The 24,648-nt window shown below is 42.6% G+C and overlaps 1 protein-coding gene across 2 annotated transcripts in view; it reads right to left on the bottom strand.

Moving 5' to 3' along the window:
- Window positions 1-24,648, bottom strand: part of LOC106588202 (dolichyl-diphosphooligosaccharide--protein glycosyltransferase subunit STT3B) — a 110,913-nt gene that overhangs the window by 47,254 nt on the left and 39,011 nt on the right. For both annotated transcript variants that reach the window (XM_014176962.3, XM_014176961.3), the window contains exon 2: window positions 4,086-4,194. In XM_014176962.3, coding sequence (XP_014032437.1) covers window positions 4,086-4,194 — 109 coding nt within the window. The remainder of the gene's footprint in view (window positions 1-4,085; window positions 4,195-24,648) is intronic.

Raw genomic sequence — 24,648 nt, 5'->3', positions numbered from 1 at the left:
CACTCTCTGCACGCTGAAGAAAGGGAGGAAGGAGAGAAAGATGGAAACGCAGTGGTGAGATTCTGTAGCTATACGGGTAATGTCAGCCTATTATGAAAATAGAAAGAAAAAGAAAAACTATTACTAGGCTATTCAAAGTATAATTCACTATAAAATGTAGGTTTACACAATTAATGAACCAACAGCGTCGCCTAGGCCTATACGTTGTCTCCCACACTCAAAAGATACAGTTTGTTACATTTAACCTTTATTTAACTAGGCAAGTCAGTTAAGACTGCTTCTGAAGCTAAGCAGGGTTGGTCCTGGTCGGTCCCTAGATGGGAGACCAGATGGTGTTGGAGGGCCAGGAGGCGGCACCCTTTCCTCAGGTCTAAAAAAAAATCTCCCAATGCCCCAGGGCAGTGATTGGGGACATTGCCCTATGTAGGGTGCCGTCTTTCAGATGGGACATTAAACGGGTGCCCTGACTCTGTGGTCACTAAAGATCCCATGGCACTTATCGTAAGAGTAGTGGTGTTAACCCCGGTGCCCTGACTCTCTGTGGTCACTAAAGAGCCCATGGTACTTATCATAAGAATAGGAGTGTTAACCCTGGTGTCCTGGCTAAACTCCCAATCTGACCCTCATACCATCACGGTCACCTAATCATCCCCAGTTTACAATTGGCTCATTCATCCCCCTCCTCTCCTCTGTAACTATTCCCCAGGTTGTTGCTGCAATTTAGAATGCGTTCAGTCAACTAACCTGGTAAAAAAAATCTTATTTACAATGACGGTCTAGCATAAGGTAACCAGTCCATCCAGTATGTATAATAACAGTTCACACTCAAAGGCGATTACGAGAATTGGTTTAATTTTGATGTACCAAAAGACATCTTAAATGGACGTTTTTTGTTCATGTTTTTCTGCCATGTGTAATATACAATACTAAGCCTAACTATTTTGATTCAGGTGTTTTTATTCAGGCTTGGGCTCATATACAGGGCGTTCGAAAAGTGTTCAGACCCCTTGACTTTTTCCAAATTTTATTAAGTTACAGCCTTATTCTAAAATTGATTGAATTGTTTCTCTCCTCTACACACAATACCCCATGATGACAAAGCAAAAACAGGTTTTATACATTTTTGCAAATACATTTTTGCAAATATATATATATATATAAAAAAACTGGTAATGTCACATTTACATAAGTATTCAGACCCTTTACTCAGTACTTTGTTGAAGCAGCGATTACATCCTCGAGTCTTCTTGGGTATGACGCTACTAGCTTGGCACAGCTGTATTTGCTCTGTCAGGTTGGATGGGGAGCATCGCTGCACAGCTATTTTCAGGTCCCTCCAGAGATGTTTGATCGGGTTCAAGTCCGGGCCACTTGTCCCGAAGCCACTCCTGCATCGTCTTGGCTGTATGCTTAGGTCGGTGTCCTGTTGGAAGGGGAACCTACCCCAGTCTGAGGTCCTGAGTGCTCTGGAGCAGGTTTTCATCAAGCATCTCTGTACTTTGCGCTGTTCATCTTTCCCTTGATCGTGACTAGTCTCCCAGTCCCTGCCGCTGGTAAACATCCCCACAGCATGTGGCTTCCACCACCATGCTTCACCGTAGGGATGGTGCCAGGTTTCCGCCGGATGTGACGCTTGGCATTCAGGACAAAGAGTTCAATCTTGGTTTCATCAGAACAGAGAATCAATGTTTATCATGGTCAGAGTCTTTAGGTGCCTTTTGGCAAACTCCAAGCGGGCTGTCGTGTGCATTTTACTTAGGAGTGGCTTCTGTCTGGCCACTGCAGAAATGTTTTGGTACCCTTCCCCAGATTTGTGCCTCGACACAATCTTGTCTCGGAGCTCTACGGAGAATTCCTTCGACCTCATGGCTTGGTTTTTGTACTGACATGCACTGTCAACTGTGGGACCTTATATAGACAGGTGTGTGACTTTCCAAATCATGTCCAATCAATTGAATTTACCACAGGTGGGCTCAAATCAAGTTGTAGAAGCATCTCAAGGATGATCAATGGAAACAGGATGCACCTGAGCTCAATTTAGTGTCTCATAGCAAAGGCTCTGAATACTTATGTAAATACGGTGTGTTTTTTCCCTCCTGGTTTTGCTATGTCATTATGGGCTATTGTGTGTAGATTGATGAGGAAAACATTTTAGAATAAGGCTGTAACATAAAATGTGGAAAAGGGGGTCTGAATACTGTATAGGCCTTTGCATAAGCTCTAATTTGCGTATGGGTGTTTAGAATTAAATCACCTTAGAAAACGCTGACCACTTCGTTGTTTGGCTTGGAAACATCCACAAAGACCAGGTTTACACTCGGTTACAACCTTGTTGAACTTTTGTTAAAATTGACCTATTACAGTGAGCTAAGTTTTAAAAGCATGACACTGTTTAGATAAGTATCTGATGTGATTTTTGATTGCATTGATGTCAGAGTGGTTAGAGGAACAATAGAGCGCTGAGTCCAAGGCCATTAGCGACCTGTTGGTCGTTAGCGAGTTGAGTGCAGCCAACGCATGTCCAGGTGCCTTTTTTGGTTTTATTTTAACAAGGTAAGAACATTCTTATTTACAATGACGGCCTAGCCCGGCCAAACCCGAACGACACTGGGTCAATTGTGCGCCACCCTATGGCGCACAAATGATTAGGATTCATCGGCCACGTGGAATCTGAATGCGGTCAGGACCGTCGTTAATAAGGTCACTGCAACAGCCCTAGTTAGCCAAGCATTGTGTAGGACTGTATTCCCTTTACTCTGTTGACTGTCAGAGACAAAGAGTATGAGCTAATTTGCTTTCACACTACAGTATTCCCACAACTGGTGTGATTTCTGAGAAGGACTTCATAGAAGCACTCTTTTCAGAACAGGTGATTTGTAACATTCCGAAGGCTGCCTGACAAAATTCAAAGGCCCTTCATACCTTGTAGACTGCGTGTAAGTACCATCAGGACAGGCGAGGGGAACACTTCTCACCTTCATAGTGGAATCATGTGTCGGGGGAGCAAGAAAATAGAGCAAAACAGAGCTTATTGAGCCAAGTAGCTGAAATGCAGCAAAAAAAAGTTAACAGCGGCAGAGTTATCTGCCAGAGGTATTGAACCTGGATCTACCATCCGTTTGCACGTTGCTGGGCATTTGCATTCTGTGTACTCAGCGTCAGACCCACCTGTGGTTTAAACCCTGCTGCATTCTCAGTGCTGAATGTGACCAGTAACCTGGCACGCTGAGCATCAGTATGGTCCATTGCCTACACAGACTAGTTATCCACAGGTTAGGATGTTTCGGATCCCTTGTGCAGGATGACTGAATCCATTGCTGCTAAACAGCAACACCTGCCATTGCTACTAACGTATATTCCACAGCTGCGATATCCGCTGCTGCTAAAACGACTGACAATAGTACCGAGTGCTGATATGTCTGGCTGTCTTAACTGCTCGGCGCTTGTCTCCCACCACCCTGAAGTAAATACACTGTACACAGCAGGGAACAAAAGAGAGAAACTTCAGCTGACAACCTAGGTGGAGAAAGTGATGGAGGTAACAGAGGGAGCCATTTCGACAGGTTTGCACTACCAAGGCTGGCGAAAACCGGTCGCCCCCATTAGCTACTGTGCTCACAGTACAGAGAGACATGCCGGGAGTTGGGAGGAAGAGCAGAGTCGCATTTTATTCACAGCGCTCAGTGCACATTTTACAGGTCCGCCCAAAAATATGACGCGTCGCCGAAGGAGGAGGAGAACGGGAGGCAAAGCCTGCAGAACCAACAGGTAGTAACTCACGGGGAAAAGGTTGTGATTTCCAAACAGCTTCTCTTGTTGGTAAACAGTCAAGGGGAATCTGCCAAGTTAACAGCTCACTGGTTGCTTCCGGAGCGTGCCTAAGACCAAGGAGCACTGAGGGAGGCTTATGAAAAGGTACGGTCCATGGTGCTTCATCAGCTAACACCCCCCCCCCCCCCCCCCCCCCCCAACCACACAGGGAGTCTAGGCCTATATTTTTTTATATGTAATGTGTTCATCCAACAGGCTCGTTTTTAATTGGGATGACTTAAGCTTGATCACAGAAGGGAACATGTTAAACTTACTGTGCCCCCCACGATCCTCCCCAAGGGGTACCACGACCTCTCGTCGAACCAGTTGAGGAACTCGTAAAACCCATTTGTGGTCAGATGATGTGTCGACCTGTAGTTGAACCTGTGGAAGATGGAGAATATGGCTTTGTTTTGGTACAAGGCAAAAATAAACAGTGGCACACAAAAGCAGGTAGCTAATACAAATATCTCGTTAAGATTTTGTTGAATGTGCAAACAAATATTATTTGGAAAGGATAGCCTTACTATTTCCTGATTCTACAAAAAAGGCGGCCAGTATTGCTGCACATGCTTTGTATCATTTGAGAGTAGGCTTCCCTTCAGCATGCAAGCTTTTGCATTGGAGCCAATAACGCTCCGATCAACTGCAAGTTCAATCACATTCATAATTCTGCACTCTCACAAAGCCTCACTTCTAACAATGTCCCAGCCAGCACAGGTTTAAGTGACCAAAAATAATAAAAACTGTCTTCAGAGAAACAATCAAATAGCTAAATTAATGCAACCGAAGATATTTAATGGTTTGGACTGCTATCGAGCCACAAACACTAAAAAAAAAGCAGACACTAGGAAGACAACTGCCAGAGAAAAAGCAAACATTAAGTACAATTCATGGGCACATTATCTCCTCTATGGAATGCCCATATATGCGTAGGCCTGCCTGTTAACACATCCTTGAAAGAAGAGTCTACTGCTAGTGCAAGTTTGAAGGACAATTACCAACTTTATCTGACAATACGGAGACATCCCAAACTTCCAACCCGAACAGAGTCCGCTTGGTTTGCGTGACATCGCCGCTCTGAAACGGCAAGCTTTCATTTAATTCTCTCTAAAGATTGTGAAATGTCTGCCAGAAGCCACTCTGTAAACGCTTTGCATACAGATTCACATGTGGTTGCTTGCTTTGCTTAGATTCCATGCTAGGCCATGAGTTAGATTAATATCTAAAATCTTCATATGGCTCAGCGCGAGGCAGTGATGTTAGAGTTCAAGTGAAAAACAAAGAAACAGTTTATATATGTAGGGGACAGTTGATGTAACCAGAGTAATATAATACACTTCATGAGTCAGTTGTGCAATGTGATGCACCAGTGGCTCTGAAATAAGGACATCCATCCTTGGGACAGATCACGTTTGTCTGCAGAAACAGCCCCAACCCTGGCATGTCAGCAACCCCTAAGGACAATAGCAGCATCCTTCCCTAATACTTTGGCTCCATAGCAGATGATTCAGGAGATTCGAGCCAGCAAGCACACGGTCACTGAGCTGCTGGGAGACAAGCAGCGCACACACACACACACACACACACACACACCAAAATGGGTGGCAAGCTCATTAAAATCACTGCATGGTGCTTGTTCTTCTACACAACTCACCTGAAGGACTCGTATGTGCAGGTGGGGAAAGGGGATGGCCAAAATCCTTCGATAAAGTGTTTGGGGGACAAATTCTAGTAAATGACTGTCTTTTCTAGGCTTACGTTATTTTATATCAGTGTGTACACACGGGAGATTTAAAGTCCTGGCACTTTTAAAAGGATTTCTGGTACCGAGGAAATAGGCTTTGAACAGTGACAAAAGCCAGCGAGGAACAAAGAATTAAAGGATGTAAACAAACACTTGCACTATTCATACCTATTAGGTCTGGTGCACTTACTGTTGCAGTTCACTTTCAAGTAGAATATGACACATGCTTTTGTTATGGCTCATTCTTTATTCACTGACTGACACGTCTAGTGAGAACAAGCTACTGTTGAGCACACACACACACACCTTATATTGCAGTGCACATGATGAGCACAGACAAGCTGGCTCTTCCACAGAGATGGAACTAGGACTGTTTATCCCTGTGGCTCCTCATGCAGTCAGATCACATTATTTTATAACCTGAGACTGGACACTTTCAGAAGTTTGAGCATGAGCCAGCAAAACCAGTGTTTCTTTCAAACTCTGGAGCATGGAGAGACCAGAAAGGGTCAAATGCAGCCAGGTATAAGAGCTGCCCAGCAAAGAGCACTTACTGCCACAACCTAACCTCTCATACCCTACACAGGGAAGCTATTGTTCGTCAACTGTCAAAGCACAGAGGCGGAAAAAAAGAGAACCGCAGAAAGCACTTATAAAAAACTTCACCCGCTGCCTCACCATATTCACACAAAAAAAACATTTTCCAATGATCTCATGGACAGCAGAGCAGAGTGTTTTATCCTTGCACTTGTCACTTTGATGGGGCGGATAATGTGGCCTGCCAAGTGCATTAGGAATTTAATGCATAACTGCCTAGTCGCTCCCGGCCGACAGAACATCACTGCACCGTCAAGTAGTGAGCAGGTGAGCTTCAAGTGACACAAACTCCTGCCGTTTAAATCATGTCTGGCCTCGGAAGCATGGAAATGAACTAAATGTGGCTTACGTGTCAACTCTGGAGCAAATTTCACTGCGAAATGCAAATTATTCACAGCATCTTATGCATTTGAAATTGGTTGGGGATGCCCTCAGGCGTCACAACTAATTTCGATCATGTCCGTTACAGATATGAGTTCTCCATTGTTACAAAGCCCTCATTCAGTGCATTCAAAAAAAGGGACTCCTTTGTGGTTTATGAGCCGGTAACGTCTTGCACCTCGGTAACCACATAATCAAATGCATCATTGGTTTTCCTGCCCTGCTCCTGCTGTTTGGATAAATGTCCAAATGGACTTTTGTCCCGGAGTGCACTTGCCACCTTGACTAAGCCTAATTGCCCGCTGTCTTCACACTATGGATAGATTACCTGGAAGTGTTAGAGTTCAGGGAATTAACCACTCAGTGGTAGCAAATATAAAGCTGGGGCTGCCTGAAACACAACAGCTCAATGTTTAACACGGGCATTTGGTGATTTCGTAGAATTTGCACACGAAAGCCCACACAAGTCGCAAACAAACCAAGAACGCACAGTTTGGGAGCAGACCCATCTGCAGAGTGGTGACCTTTCCAAAAAGCTAGTCACAATAAGTAGCATACATCTGGTTCTGCCTTTGACTTCGGTAAAAGCAAGGGGGGGGGGGGGGGGGGGGGGGGATTGCTTAACTTCTGCAAACTTATCAGTCCAAGACTATGTTCTGAGCTTGGTTGAGCTCATTGAACAGTTAAACAAAATAGACTGCTGTGCCTGTGATTACTAGAGCAAACCGTACACCTGGGGTTCAAGGTTGGCCAATCTTCTTGATTGTCCTCAGGTTATCCTGCATGGATTTGTTGATTCCCAACTGCCCGACTTTACACACCTATGGCATGTCTTATTGCCATTTCAGATAAATTGAAAAAGTATTGCGAATAAATGCCAAATGAAGTCTATGGGGACCAACTAGCAACAAATCCATACTGGAGTCGCGACTCCTGCATGAGAGTGAAATGCCTTCAAAAGCAGGTATGGGAGAGAACAAATTCACCAACTACTTCTCTGATAGAGTTCAGTGTGTCAAATCGGAGGGCCTGTTGTCCGGACCTCTGGCAGTCTCTATGGGGGTGCCACAGGGTTCAATTCTTGGGCCAACGCTTTTCTCTGTATACATCAATGATGTCGCTCTTGCTGCTGGTGAGTCTCTAATCCACCTCTACGCAGACGACACCATTCTGTATACTTCTGGCCCTTCTTTGGACACTGTGTTAACAACCCTCCAGACGAGCTTCAATGCCATTACAACTCTCCTTCCGTGGCCTCCAACTGCTCCTAAATACAAGTAAAACTAAATGCATGCTCTTCAACCGATCGCTGCCTGCACCTGCCCGCCTGTCCTGCATCCCTACTCTGGACGGTTCTGACTTAGAATATGTGGACAACTACAAATACCTAGGTGTCTGGTTAGACTGTAAACTCTCCTTCCAGACTCGCATCAAACATCTCCAATCCAAAGTTAAATCTAGAATTGGCTTCCTATTTCGCAACAAAGCATCCTTCACTCATGCTGCCAAACATACCCTCGTAAAACTGACCATCCTACCGATCCTCGACTTTGGCGATGTCATTTACAAAATAGCCTCCAATACCTTACTCAACAAACTGGATGCAGTCTATCACAGTGCCATATGTTTTGTCACCAAAGCCCCATATACTACCCACCACTGCGACCTGTACGCTCTCGTTGGCTGGCCTTCGCTTCATAATCGTCGCCAAACCCACTGTCTCCAGGTCATCTACAAGACCCTGCTAGGTAAAGTCCCCCCTTATCTCCGCTCACTGGTCACCATAGCAGCACCCATCTGTAGCACGCGCTCCAGCAGGTATATCTCTCTGGTCACCCCCAAAGCCAATTCCTCCTTTGGCCGTCTCTTTCCAGTTCTCTGCTGCCAATGACTGGAACGAACTACAAAAATCTCTGAAACTGGAAACACTTATCTCCCTCACTAGCTTTAAGCACCAGCTGTCAGAGCAGCTCCCAGATCACTGCACCTGTACATAGCGAATCTATAATTTAGCCCAAACAACTACCCCTTCCCCTACTGTATTTATTTATTTTATTTTGCTCCTTTGCACCCCATTATCTCTATTTCCACTTTCTTCTACTACAAATCTACCATTCCAGTGTTTTACTTTGCCACCATGGACTTTTTTTGCCTTTACCTCCCTTCTCACCTCATTTGCTCACATTGTACATAGACTTATTTTTCTACTGTATTATTGACTGTATATTTGTTTTACTCCATGTGTAACTCTGTGTTGTTGTATGTTGTCGAACTGCTTTGCTTTATCTTGGCCAGGTCGCAATTGTAAATGAGAACTTGTTCTCAACTTGCCTACTTGGTTAAATAAAGGTGAAATAAAAATAAAATGCAAGTGTCAACTCTAGAAGAGGAGGTTAGGAGTAATATTCTGAGTTGCCACCTAAATTAAACATTTGAATAACAGGATTACAAATACATACACCAGAACTAGCTTGATAATGGTCTCTTATGGGATGTTCCAGTTGAATTACTTGGAGTTGAAGCATTACAGCAGGCTTTAGGAGACCCATGGGAGATTAAGGACCGTCAGCCAAGGCTCTACCAGTGGACCCAGTCTTGGCTACTTTCCATACGACTCAATGGCACTCGGGGGAGGCCCCACCCACTAGGCAGGACTGTGCACACACAGCCTATTCCCCTTCTCACCACATGCTCATATGTAACTTAGGTATCAACATTTGAATTTTTTTTTTTTTAAATGTTGGATGAAAGTAGAGACTCGAACTACAAAATGGTATATCAGACACTGCAGTTGAAAAAGAAATGGGAAGTAATTCTACTTTGAAAGTTGAAAAACTTTTGAGAAAATGGCCCTTGAATATTTTGTTACACCTACTGGAGAGTTCGTTCACACCCTCTTAAGCCTTAGTCGCACCCATCTCTTTAAGGATTCATGTGAGGCCATGTGATAAACGTATATATCTGGAAAATGTAGCTAGACTCTTACCCGTATACATGGATGAACACTTCATGGCAAACTGGAACCATTTAATTCCATTTTGTTTGTAGTTTTGTGTCAAGTCACTCCGGCTCGTGGCTCGTGCAGAAAGTAGCCATTCACTTTTTCCCTACTGATTTGTCGATAGCGCCTGCTAAATTCAGAGCATCAATGTTGAGAAAAGTAGCAACCCTTTAGTTCTCGATGGCTAACGTTATATCTTTAAAAAACGGTGTGGCAGAAAGGACTGTCAACACATACTGAGCAGCTCACGTTATAGACAGAAGCATGCTACATGGCTGACCAATCCAAACTCATCGCCACATGTCCATCCATTATGTCAGCCAATCATGGCTAGTGGGAAGGTTCCTTACTTTTTCCATGGCTAAACCAACTAGGCTCGTCATTTAAAATTGTCTTCGTATTTATGGATGGAATACAAGGTAGCTATTAAGGCACATGAAAGTTCACATGTTCCAGAAGGCACAAAAATGCATTTTGATTAAAAAAATATATGTTTACGTTCAAATGGCTCTCCTGTGAAGTAGTGACTTGCGACATACGCCTAGTTTCCTGAAACAAGTCACATATGGCGGAAAAGAGTGACACTTGTTTACTATAATACCGCAGTGTCCAACAGAGACAGAAGCTGGTCGAGAAGACGTTTTGGCGAATGGGCTGTATTCTTATTCACACGACACGATTAAATTACTGAGCTCCGTGCTCAACGATCCATCAAGTAATTGCATTTTGTGGATGTTTGATGGCAATATTGTGCAGACGCTACAGGAAATTAGTTGATCATTCTGGATTTAAATGTTAGCTGTAATTACTTGCTCACCAGTATACAGGCTTGATGAGGTTCTGTCACTGCTGATTTAGTGGTGTTTGCATGAACAAGAGCGGGAAAGAAAAACTATATGCTCATAAGATCAGTATGTGATGAATACCAAATTGAGCTAATGATTCCACCAAGTCAACCATTTCGGGGATTACGGAATGAGCAATAAAAACAATCTGCATAATTTCAGTGTGTAAATACTTGCTGAAACAGCAAAGAACTTGTATCTGATCATGTGCATGGCTTCCAGAGATAAAACCAGCATCCGCGGAACATCGTTAAATCTTAACACCATGAAAAAAATGTCAAATTATGAACAAAACTAATTAATTTACTCAAATTGATGTCTAACTCAAAATGTCACAATTTTTTACTTTTCAAAAGAAGCCAGCTGGCTGTAGTTGTTGGGAAACAATAACAGATGGCTGCTGCTTCAGTTCCTAGGTGGGGCATACTGCCATCATGTCAATAAGCAAGGATCTTAGCAACTGTCTATTCAAATCAACACATGAAAAATGACAAGCTATGTAAAGCCATCTGCAGAGCACAGACATAATTATGATATCCATATTGATTGTTCATGGGCAAGGTGGGAAATTAACTTTTTGGTCTACCAGCCACTGTGACAGGCAGATTTTAAATCTACTCTATTCATAACATTTTTGTGACCTGCTTCTTTTAACCAAATGTATTTGGTTAAAAGTGACTGCCCTGCCACAAAATGCTGAGTGAAAGGGCTTATTTCTGATGATAGTTTAGGGCTCTACGCTGCCATGATGAGCTCCTAAGTCGAAATGTAAAAGCACACAAATACATCTAGGTGAACAATGACAAAAACTTTGGTAAATAAACGTTTTTCGGGAGTGATCCATGCTCAATCAAGCACAATCATTACATGAGACAGAAATGTTCAGCTGGCCTTTTAAGGGATGGGCCGTTACACTGACCCTCACTTGTCTGATGAAGAAAGGAAAAAAAATCTCAGACTGCGATGTCTTCGTATTCAAGAAACACGAGGACAACTTCTGTGAGCTTTGGATATAAAAAAGAAATATATTTTTTAACCTCTTGACGGTCGCCTAGGATAGGGGGCGCCACAGCGCATTTTGAAAAATTCGTACCCATTTTAAACGGCCTACTACTCAAACTCAGAAGCTAGGATATGCATATAATTAATACTTGTGGATAGAAAACACCCTAAAGTTTCTAAAACTGTTTGAATGGTGTCTGAGTATAACAGAACTCATATGGCAGTCAAAACCCCGAGACAGATCGAAACAGGAAGTGGAATTCTGAATTGCGAACTCAACTTCATCACGTTGCCTATTAATCACACCGTGAGCTATGGTTCATTGAGCACTTCCTATTGCTTCCACTAGATGTCCCCAGTCTTTACAAAGTGATTTGAGTCTCCTACTGTGAAAACTGACAGAATGACACGCTGTGGAACGTGGTCACACGGAGAGGGCCATCACCATTATGACGCCGGCGCCCCTGGTTACCCTCCCCTTTCGAAACGTTTTGAAACACAATGCAATCGTCCCCCTCGAATCTTATTGGAGCTCTCGTTGAAAAAGGCCCTACAGATTTATGTTATACAACGTTCGACATGTTTGAACGAACCTAAATAAGAAAAAAAATGCATTTTGTTGAAAGAGTAGCCCCGCGCACGTCGGAACTTTTGGTGAAGCCTTCAGAACGCGTTAACAACAAGCTAATGGAACATAAAGGATGAACTTTTTTGAACTAAAATACATTTGTTGTGGAACTGGGATTCCTGGAAGTGCCTAAGGATGAAGATAATCAAAGGTAAGGGATTATTGACAATAGTATACAAGACTAGATTTGATATGCGATTGTTCCAAGATGGCTAGCCTATTGCTATTGCTAGCCTATTGTTCTGAGTATCGCATCCCCTTTTATCGCAAAGTGTGATTACCCAGTAAAGTTATTTTTAAATCTGGCATTACAGGTGCTTTCAAGAGATATTAATCTATAAATCTTAGAATGACAATATTACATTTTAAAAATGTTTTCGAATAGTAATTTAGTAAATTGTAGCGCTGTTTCATCGGATGCATTTGAGGGAAAATAGTTAGTCAACGTTACGCGCCGATGTAAAATGCTGTTTTTATATATGAACTTTATCGAACAAAAGAATGCATGTATTGTGTAACATGATGTCCTAGGTGTGTCATCTGATGAAGATTGTCAAAGGTTAGTGCTGCATTTAGCTGTTTTTTGGTTATTTGTGATGCATGTGGTTGGTCGGAAAATGGCTGTGTGGCTACTTTTACGATATACTCCTCTAACATAATCTAATGTTTTGCTTTTGCTGTAAAGCCTTTTTGAAATCGGACAACGTGGTTCGATTCAGGAGAGGTGTATCTATAAAACGATATAATTTGGAAAAGAATTTGGGAAAAAAAAAAGTATTACATTTTGTTATGCTAATGGCGACATGATTTTTCGCTGGATGTCCGTCGAGGCCGCACAGGGGTTAAGTTACCAAATGCTCTGTGTGACCACCCGCGAACGTGGCTGGTGAAAAATGCATTCTTATCCGTGAATGACAAAGTCTATCTGCATTTGGCGGGTGTTAATTTCCCTGTTCATGGGTACAACGGAATTAAAGCCATTTGAAACGGCATTGAAACGTTTCTGAATCCCAACTGTCAAGTTTGCCATAATCGTTAGTGCTTCTAAAATTGTCCTTTGAATGGAGCTCCCTCAATACCAGATTTTCAAGAGCTGTTCAATAGCATATAGCCCAGTTCTGCTATGTTTGGGCCTAGCCTGTGGAGAGAACAGACTAAAAAAATAAAAAAATAATAATAAATAAAAAAATAAATCGGTCTGGTTTATTTGCTCGACTTATTTGCTCCAGATTGACGTAAAGACAAAGCGCAAATAAAACAGAGTGTTCCTGTAAAAGGACACTAGGGCAAAGTCTGATAAAAGTCTTCCCTGGATTCTTATTGCTGTAGCCCCAAGGCAAGTAACGAAAGTAATGGACATGTAAGACTGTCTTTTAAAAGGAAAGGTTTGAAACTAATTATAAACTGAGTGTTTCAAGCCTTGAATACCACGGGTATGACAAAATATTCATTTTTACTGCTCTAATTAAGTTGGTAACCAGTTTATAATAGCAATAAGGCACCTTGGGGGTTTGCGGCATATGGCCAATATACCACGGCTAAGGGATGTGTCCAGGCACTCCGCGTTGTGCATATGAATAGCTCTTAGCCGTGGTATTCTGGCCATATACCACACCCTCTCGGGCCTAATTGCTTAAATAGACACTCTAGAGCCCGCTGACTTTCAATTCAGTGTTACTGCTATATTGACTGCCCAGTTATGCTATTACATTCACTTTAAAATGAACCAAATAAGAATGTGAACATATCACAACTCCTCTAACTCAAACTTACTCAGACTGACGCTAACGTCTGATGCATTCACCAGCGGTCTGACTTGAGTCTGTCATCAAATAATTTTGTTATCGCTCTCTGACATTTTCAAACTCTCCCTGACCGACTCTGTAATAGCCATGTTTCAAGCAGACCCCCATAGGTTACCTTGCTGTTCTTGGGCACAGGGACTAACTAAATAGCCACATAGCACTCATATCTGTAGACATGAAATGCTTTGTAAGGCTGGTAGTGGCTCACAACACCATCATCCCAGACCCACTCCAATTCGCATACCGCCCCAACAAATCCAGCAATGACGCAATCTCGGTTGCACTCCACACTGTCCTTTCACCTGGACAAAAGGAACACCTGTGAGAGAATGCTGTTGATTGAACACTGAGCTGTAGTCAACACCATAGTTTCCTCCAAGCTCATCACTAACCTAAGGACCCTGGGATTATACACCTCCCTCTGCAATTGGATACTGGACTTTGACAGGCCGCCCCATGGCGGTGAGGGCAGGCAACAACACATCCGCCACACTGACCCTCAATGCAGGGGCCCCTCAGGGGTGCGCGCTTAGCCCCCTCCTGCTAAGCGCGCTTCTACCACAAAGCAACCACAGCTTCTATCACAAATCCAAAAGACTGCTGAAAAGTTAAACGGCTATCTGGACATTCTGCTTTTCACCCCCTACCTACATGTACATATTACCTCATTCAATCACCCCAACTACCTCGTACCACAGTACACGGACTCCATACCGGTACTCCATATATAGTCTATATATAGCCTCGTTATTGTTATTTTGTGTTACCTTGTGTAACCCTTTTATTTTTAACTATTTGTTAATCTTCTTACTTTTTAACTGCATTGTTGGGAAAGGGCTCGTAAGTAAGCGTTTCACCGTAAAGTCTACACTTGTTGTATTTGGCAGAATTAGATTTGCATGGTTTTGCTTTCTGGCGCTCAGCAGAAACAGAACGATGAGCTCAGTCATGGACGATGCACACATGGAACAGTTCAGCAGAAGCCTGGCCCAATGAGAGATGAGGGGTTGGAGTGCTTGCTAAGCATGTTCAGGACCTCTGGAGGTCAGCGGAGTTCTAAAACAAAGAAAACGCAAAGCCTTACAAGAGTTTCAGAACGTCGCTCAGCAAGTCCCTGCACTGCATGACCAAACTTTAAACAAATGTGTACACGGCTTCTGAAAAATAAAAATGGTTGTTTAGCCTCATGGTACAGGCATCGACGGCTGGCAGTGGAGCATGCAGAGCGGGCAAATTCTATTAAAAAAACATTTCACACTCGATAGATTGCAGTTTCAGAAACAAAACAAAAAGGAGGTTATGAATAAAGCAGTTGCCAAATGTGTTTTGGCCCTTCCTTTGAGAGGGTGAAGCAGAGTGATGTGAACAGCCAGTCCCTCTCAATGAGGCCAGCTCATCTAGACTCTTTACTGACACTCAATGAAACCAGTCACATCAAGGAGCTTGGGATACCCCCTAACCTCACAGCTCATTTGAAAGTAGCCAAACACTGATCAAGGAACCACATTGACCAAACACTAAGGACATGGCTACATACAATAAATCGGTACAAGTTTGTGAATGCGAGGCATTCCTGAAACGAAGCCATACTCTTGGGAACCAGAGGACAGTTTGGAAGCAATGCTAAAGTCCCCTGATCTCAAAAGTCCCCATAAGAACAGTTACACAAGCTTTCTCTACAGGGATGTGCTGCATTCCCGAGAAGTCTTCATTTTCACAGAGGTATTTTTATTACAGATGCACAATATCAGGGTAGAAGCAGTCAGTAGCATGCTCTGCGATAAAAGCAACTTTACCGCTCGCCATTTTGATTATTAAAATGTTTGACCTATGCTTTATGCAGATTGCCAATTAAATGTTTTTCAAAAAATAATTAATTGTCAAATGTAATAATTTAGTAACAAAGGACTATCAATAAAAGCCTTCCTGGCAAACATCACCCTAAACTTCAAGGAGCAGTTTTGAAATTAGCATGAAAGGGGGAATTGACAGACGAAAAATAGATTAATCCATTTGAGATGAAAGTAAGCCCTTGTGAACAATGAATGACAGACTAAAACAATTTCAATTAATTCCACTCCTCAGTATTTAAGTCCGTGGGAAAAGGTTGTCTGAGAAATTAAGTCAAAGTCTAAAAACATGCAAAATGACATATGCGATTGTTTCACTTTAACCTGCTCATGCATGCAGACCTGTTAGCACAGAATTCATTTACACGCAACAAAAATATAAATGCAATGTAAAGTGTTGGTCCCATGCTTCATGAGCTGAAATAAAAAGATCCCAGAAATTGTCCACACACAAAAAATGTTGTACCCAAATTTGTTTACATTCCTGTTAGTGAGCATTTCTCCTTTGCCAAGATAATACATCCACCTGACAGGAGTGGCATATCAAGAAGCTGATTAAACTGCACAATCATTACACAGGTGCACCTTGTGCTGGAGAGAATAAAAGGCCACTACAATGTGCAGTTGTCACACAACACAATGCGTGCAATTGGCATGCTGACTGCAGGAATGTCCACCAGAGCTGTTGCAAGAAAATTGAAAGAATTTCTCTACCACAAGCTGCCTCCAGCATTGTTTTAGAGAATTTGGTAGTATGTCCAACCGGCCTCACAACCGCAGACCACACGTAACCTTGCCAGCCCAGGAACTCCACATCTGGCTCCTCACCAGGGTCGTGACCTGACTGCAGTTCGGCGACGTAACTGACTTCAGTGGGCAAATGCTCACCGTCGATGGCCACTGGCACGCTGGAGAAGTGTGCTCTTCACAGCCGAATCCCAGTTTCAACCGTAACAGGCAAATGGCAGACAGCGTGTATGGTGTCGTGTGGGCAAGCGGTTTGCTGATGACAACGTTGTGAAGGCATAAACTACGGACAACGAAAAACAAATGCATCTTATCGATGGCATTTTGAGTCAGACATTGTCGTGCCATTCATCCGCCGCCATAACCTCATGTTTCAGCATACGGCCCCTGTCGCATGGATCTGTACACAATTCCTGGAAGCTGAAAATATCAGTTATTCCATGGCTTGCATACTCAACAAATGTTTGGGGTGCTCTGGATCGACGTGAACGACAGCAGGTTTCAGTTCCTGCCAATATCCAGAAACTTCGCACAGCCATTGAACAGGAGTGGGACAACTTTTCACGGGCCACAATCAACAGCCAGAACTCTATGTGAAGGAGATGTGTCACGCTGCATGAGGCAAATGGTGGTCACACCAGATAGACTGGTTTTCTGATCCACGCGCCTACCATTTTGTTTTTTAAGCTATCTGTGTTCCCAGCCATGTGAAATCCATAGATTAGGACCCAATTAATTTAAATTGACTGATTTCCGTATATGAACTGTAATTCAGTAATACCTTTTATATTTTTGTTTAGTATTCAAATAACCACTACAGGGAAGCTATAATCCAACCTTACCAACCTATAAACAATGAATCTAGAGGCAGAGATCGAGTTCAACAAGATGATTGCAGGATTCTGTCTTGGTTAAAGTTCAAAGCAAACTGCTATGCTACTTTCTTATTTAAGACTTCCAGCTTTAAGAGCAGGCTTCTTCTCAGTGGGACTGCAGAACTAGACCGATCAAGTAGAGCTTAGCCTCCATCTCCCCAGAGTCTCCCATCTAAGCGGATGTGACATTTGAACAAAGCAGGGGAAGTAAACAACTGAGATGCCTCCCCGTGGATAGTAAACAATCAAATAGAAAACACCTACAGCACTCTGCTGAAGGAGCCAGTGAACAAACACAACCAAGCCGAGCAGGAACATTTCCAGTTTGGCACAGGAACCCTTCCCCATAACAAAATAAAAGCTCTCGAGTCGGCAGTCAAATCCTCCAACTTAAACGGCTTCTTTTGAGGAGCACACCAGAGGCGTTCTTGCCTCTGAGGAGCTGATCAGTCTCCCAGAAGGGAGGCAGAAAGGAACCAAATATTGGTTAAGGGTGTTTATGAGAGAAATCTGTGGGGGAACATGAGAATGGTGCTACAGCAACAGCACTGCAGACAAACGCACCACGCTTGGCCGGCTTTTTACACAACACCCTGCCAAATACTATATCAAATCCTAAAAGACAACTTGAGCCCATAATACCAAACCTATAGAGGCGCCTTATTAAAACGCCCGTCTGCAAACAGTGAAGTGCACAGTTGGGAAGCATCAATGTCAAGTCATTGGATATTTTGAGAGTTCATGCGCTGATCATGACGAGAAGCTGCATGGGGCCATCGCCATCTTATAGCTTTGTATGACTTACCTGTTCAGCCCTACAACTCCCCTTTCTCTATTATACTGCTCCATGGGTAGCCAAATTCATCTGGATGAAAGGATCACCTATAATATTCCGTTAGAGGAGGATAATGTCGGCTGCTACCTGCTTACAGGCTGTTGTTGAAGCAACATCTTGGAAGCTATGTCAGCGCATGACCCCGACTGTTCTATGATGAATTGAGCCGTTTGCGCCACACAACAAATGCGATCATAAGAGCCCGTTTTGTGGCGATCAAAGGAGAAACGAGATGCTGCACCTACCCAAGAAGTCCAGAGGGGAGAGAAATAAATACATGAGACTCTGGATGACAACAGGTTTGTTTCCAACACTAGGGCTGTTTTCCTACAGAAGTGAAATTCCCTTTGGGTTTTGTTTCCATGCCACAATACTAAGGAGCGTCGCAATACTGGTACTCTCCTGGCCCTAAAGTGAATGCTCAGAGAAGTAGAGCAATTACTTTGACAAAAAGAGTCCTGTCATAACTGCTCAGTAATCAATGTGACATATCAAACATTAAGGACAACGTCAGTGGTAATTACAATCATATGTAATCACCATCATATTTAAAATCAACATGTTTAATACCCATTGACACCACTCAATGAATAGGCAAAATCTTTGATTTGGATCAAACTTCCAGTCTTCCTCCTCGTTATCCAATTAGAGGAGAAAAAAAAACAGCCTGCTCATGACGACTTCATATCTCCCCCACTCTTCTGGTTCTACCACCTTAAAACACAATTATGCATGAAATGACTTCTCGCTCAGTTGTCCCCTGATGTGGCAGTTTATCAGAACTTGACTTCAGTGGGAGGTCGACCGTTGGACTCTGAAGGGGTGCTCTCGGTCTGAAGGTGCAAGTGAGCAGAAGAGGCCCTGAGCTTTCCGAGTACACTGGTAAAGCTTGGAGCTGCAATTATTCCCCCCCCCCCCCCCCCCCAGACAAAGCATCACCATCATACCACCGTACAGCAGAATGACTAGCCGACCCCAGGAGTCACTGAGACCGATAGCAAAGACCGTCTAAGACACGCACGCCTCATTGGCTCAAACGTCAACCAGGCGACGGCGCTCACTAAAGCCCCCGTCAAGATGGTACACACTTTACAGCGAGCAGAGCACACGCTCCCCGGTAAGCTCGCTAAAGTCAGAGACAGTAAAGCTACCATTGAAACACAAGTTATCCTTTGCCCAAAGAAACCATATCCGGATGTGCGGAGTGCCACAAATTCGACAATCCTGGGGTCAGAGAATTTACTGCCAGGGCCCCGGTAATTACACCGTCTCTGTACCCCCTCAACCCTTCATCGTTATTTCCAAACACACAGCTGCTACTACATATTCTATAGCCGTGAGATGAATTGGCAAATGGAGGGGGTGTGGCCACTCTGCTGAAAGGAGACGATTCATCCTGCCGAAGGAAGACTTTGCAGGCATAAATCCCCATCTTTCCTGGCCTCAGCACCATTGTGACTGTATATCGCTGAATGAGTCAGGCAGGGCACGGGGCCATCTGTGGGGCTCAAATCTCTCCCTGCGCCAATGTGCCTACTAATAATGAGGCTAAGAAAACAATTAAGATGACAAGGTAGTCCAGGGGGACTGGAAAGAGCAAAGTATCAAATTTAAGATATTTCAGTTCTGTAAAGAAATGTGCAAACTTCAAATACTGAAAAGTTTGAAGCTATTTTTTTTGCTTAACTAGCATGATTAAATTTAAGAGGAAAGTATGAGAGCTGATCCTCCCTCAGAGGCTGGCAAAGACTCCAGACGCCAGACTGAGTTCAATGTAATGGAGTCATTAAGACTTAACAAGGACCATAATATGAATACCAGTAAATTAAAATGTATGGTTGAAAATAAATTGCACAGAATTAATCAAGTGGACAATAAGTTTTATGGAGCATGACATCCAAGTGGGCAAACCAGCGCAGTCAGGCACAGACTTCGAAGCACAAACCAACGCAAACCTTTAATATCTCACTCAAATTCAATTACATGATTTGCCATGTTAAACTCAATAATCTTCGTATGGTACCTATTAGGGCTGACCCCATTTAGTCGATCCATTGACGCATCATCTAATTACATACTGTGTTTGTAAAGTGATGTAATTTGATCATTGATAATAATTACTCAAAGCCGAGACACATATTTAGAATGTTGCTCAACTGTCAGTATGCATCTCTCCCTTTACTCCGTGTGCAGAGGGGGGAAGCAGGAATAAGAGCCAGCAGCAAAAACAGGGACAGGGCAGATATTTTCATTGCAGGAAGCAAGTTAATACACAATACTGTTGACCAAATAATGGTTTTAGAAAAAAACTAAATTAGCAGACAACGTTGTGCAGCCTAATCACTGAAATTACCGACAATCAAAATTGCTTCGTAAGAGGGCACTGTCCGTGTAATTTTTTGCTTATGGTCCCAGCTCTAGTTAATGTGAAAGAAGTGTGATGTTTGGCTTCTTTCCTGTTGTGCCCTATAAATCCACATGTACAAATGGAACAGTAGAGTTAAACCAAATTAACGTAGTAGTCAAGACAAGATAGTTTTGACATCCGTTCAAGTACTCAATTACTCAGGCACATCCCTGCCTTAAAAGGGATTTTATTAAAACTCATACAGTACCAGTCAAAAGTTCATTTTTACCATTTTCTATATTGTACAATAGTAAAGACATCAAAACTATTAAATAACATATGGAATCATGTAGTAACCCCCCCCCAAAAAAGTGTGAAATCAAAATATGTTATATTTGAGATTCTTCAAAGTAGCCACCATTTGCCTTGACAGCTTTTTACACTCTTGGCATTCTCTTAACCAGCTTCATGAGGAATGCTTTTCCAACAGTCTTGAAGGAGTTCCCACATATGCTGAGCACTGTTGCTTTTCCTTCACTGTGCGGTCCAACTCATCCCAAACCATCTCAATTGGGTTGAGGTCGGGTGATTGTGGAAACCAGGTCATCTGATGCAGCACTCCATCACTCTCCTTCTTGGTCAAATAGCCCTTACAAAGCCTGAGGTGTGTTTTGGGTCATTGTTCTGTTGAAAAACAAATGATAGTGGCACTTAATGCAAAACAGATGGGATGGCGTATCGCTGCAGAATGCTGTGGTAGCCATGCTGGTTAAGTGTGCCTTGTATTGTAAATACATCCCAGACAGTGTCACCAGCAAAGCACCCCCAAACCATCACACATCCTCCATGCTTCACGGTGGGAACCACACATGCAGAGATCAGCCGTTCACCAACTCTGCATCTCACAAAGACACGGAGGTTGGAACAAAAAATCTCAAATTTGGACTACATTTTTTTCTCACCGGTCTAATGTCCATTGCTCGTGTTTCTTGGCCCAAGCAAGTCTTCTTTTCATTGGTGTCGTTTAGTAATGGTTTCCCTGCAGCAGAGGTAACTCTGGGTTTTCCTTTCCTGTGGCGGTCCTCATGAGAGCCAAATTTATCATAGCGCTTGATGGTTTTTGCAACTGCGCTTGAAGAAGCTTTCAAAGTTCTTGACATTTTCCAGATTGATTGACCTTGTCTTAAAGTAATGGACTGTCATTTCTCTTTGCTTATTTGAGCTGTTCTTGACATAATATGGACTTTCACCAAATAGGGGCATCTTCTGTATACCACCCCTACCTTGTCACAACACAACTAATTGGCTGAAACGCATTGAGGAAAGAAATTCCACAAATGTACTTTTAACAAGGCACACCTGTTAATTGAAATGCATTCCAGGTGACTTTCTCATGAAGCTGGTTGAGATTATGCCAAGAGTGTTTTTTGGTTACTACATGATTCCATAGTTTTGATGTCTTCACTATTAGTCTATAATGTAGAAAATAGTAAAAATGTGACCCGTTTCAGGAAACTATGCGTATGTCGCGGGCCACTACGTCACAGGAGCGCCATTTTAACGTAAACGTTTTATTTTTATCAAAATGCGTTTTTTGGCAAAAATGCCTTCTTGAACATGTGAACTTTCATGTGTCTTAACCTGTTGGGGGCAGTATTTGCACGGCCGGATAAAAAACGTACCCGATTTAATCTGGTTATTACTACTGCCCAGAAACTAGAATATGCATATAATTATTGGCTTTGGATAGAAAACACCCTAAAGTTTCTAAAACTGTTTGAATGGTGTCTGAGTATAACAGAACTCATATGGCAGGCAAAAACCTGAGAAGATTCCTTACAGGAAGTGACCTGTCTGACAAGTTCTTGTTCTTCTTGGCTCTGTTTATTGAAAACTGAGGATCTTTGCTGTAACGTGACACTTCCTACGGCTCCCATAAGGCGGGAAAAAGCTGAATGATGTAATTCCAGCCACTGGCTGAAAAACATTAGCGCTTTTGGTAAGTGCTCTATCAGAGGACAATGGGACAGAGGCGCGTGCACGAGTCGACCCCATGTTTTTATTTTCTCTCTTTGAACGTAAACACGCTTTCCCGGTCGGAATATTATCGCTTTTTTACGACAAAAATGGCATAAAAATTGATTTTAGACAGCGGTTGACATGCTTCGAAGTACGGTAATGGAATATTTAGAATTTTTTGTCACGAAATGCGTCGTTCGCGTCACCCTTTACCATTCGGATAGTGTCTTGAACGCACAAACAAAACAGAGGATATTTGAACATAACTATGGATTATTTTGAACCAAACCAACATTTGTTATTGAAGTAGAAGACCTGGGAGTGCATTCTGACGAAGAACAGCAAAGGGATTAACATTTTTCTTATAGTAAATCTGACTTTGGTCAGGGCTAAACTTGGTGGGCGTCTAAATAGCTAGCCCTGTGATGCCGGGCTATCTACTGAGAATATTGCAAAATGTGCTTTCACCGAAAAGCTATTTTAAAATCGGACATAGCGAGTGCATAGAGGAGTTCTGTATCTATAATTCTTAAAATAATTATGTTTTTTGTGAACGTTTATCGTGAGTAATTTAGTAAATTCACCGGAAGTGCTATGCTAGTTCTGAACGTCACATGCTAATGTAAAAAGCTGGTTTTTGATAGAAATATGAACTTGATTGAACAAAACATGCATGTATTGTATAACATAATGTCCTAGGGTTGTCATCTGATGAAGATCAAAGGTCAGTGCTGCATTTAGCTGTGGTTTGGGTTTATGTGACATTATATGCTAGCTTGAAAAATGGGTGTCTGATTATTTCTGGCTGGGTACTCTGCTGACATAATCTCATGTTTTGCTTTCGTTGTAAAGCCTTTTTGAAATCGGACAGTGTGGTTAGATTAACGAGAGTCTTGTCTTTAAAATGGTGTAAAATAGTCATATGTTTGAGAAATTGAAGTAATAGCATTTCTAAGGTATTTGAATAACGCGCCATGGGATTAAACTGGCTGTTGAGTAGGTGGGACGATTTCGTCCCGCCGACCCTAGAGAGGTTAACATATGCCATCTGTAAATACGAATACAATTGTTAAATTACGAGCCTAGTTGGTTTAACCAAAGAAAAAGCCAACAACCTTCCCGCTAGCCATGATTGGCTGAGATAATAAGTGGGCTGGACATGCCGAGAGATGTTTGGATTGGTCTGCCATATTGCACGCAATTTGTAAGTCGCTCTGGATAAGAGTGTCTGCTAAATGACGTAAATGTAAAAGTAATAGTAACGTGTGGGATTATACCTTTGTTTTTATCCAATCTTTACCAGACAATGACACTTGAGATGTGTAGCATTCTCAATGCTAAGGTTCAACAGCTCTCAGCGTACTCAATTGTTCCTAGCCACAACCATTGGTACCACTTAACCAGAGATAAAAAAGACTAGGGAAATAACATCTGATTGACCTTGGCAATCATTATGGATGCAAATACTTAGTTTAGAGTACAATAAGGAGAGTGACTGAGGCATTTATAAATTGGCAGACAACTCAAATGCTCTCTGAATACTGAGCACTTAGCTACTACATAAACATCATTTGATTGAGTGTGCACCCAATGAAGTACATTATTCCCTCCCTCTAAAAATGTCTACCAGACTATAGATCTTACTGTGCAACTGACAGAAAGTAAACAACTTCAACACTTAAAAGCCATTTAGAGTGTTATGTGGGAAATGAGTGCAAACTTGAGTGAGGACATGGCTCTGCATTTGAATACTGGATGGAAGGAAATTAGGCTAAATCAAATGGAGAAAAATGCTCACAAACTGCTAAATTGATTTGGTTCAACTAGCACAATTCCCTTGCCTGTCCTAAATAAGGTATGTGATGTTCAAACTCTCCAAAGACCCTGGCAACAACCAACTGCCATTTAAGGCCCCTTTGTACAAGCTGGAAGGTGAGATAGTCACTGTATTCTGACTGGGCTAGAGAGGGGTATGCCTCTCCTTAGACAAAGACCTCTATGCACCATGCAGAGGAGCATTTGTTTGATGTACCAGCTCTTCTTAAAGGAAGATTCCTCCCAAAAACGAGATTTTGGTATTTGTTTCATTAGTCACTGGTTGATACAGTCCCAACATGTTTTACATGTTAGCAATCAAGTTTTTGAGATCGACAACTTTC

This window comes from Salmo salar, chromosome 27, assembly GCF_965601325.2.
Source record: "Salmo salar chromosome 27, fSalSal1, whole genome shotgun sequence".
NCBI classification, from domain to species: domain Eukaryota; kingdom Metazoa; phylum Chordata; class Actinopteri; order Salmoniformes; family Salmonidae; genus Salmo; species Salmo salar.
This window is presented reverse-complemented; position numbering and strand designations above follow the sequence as displayed.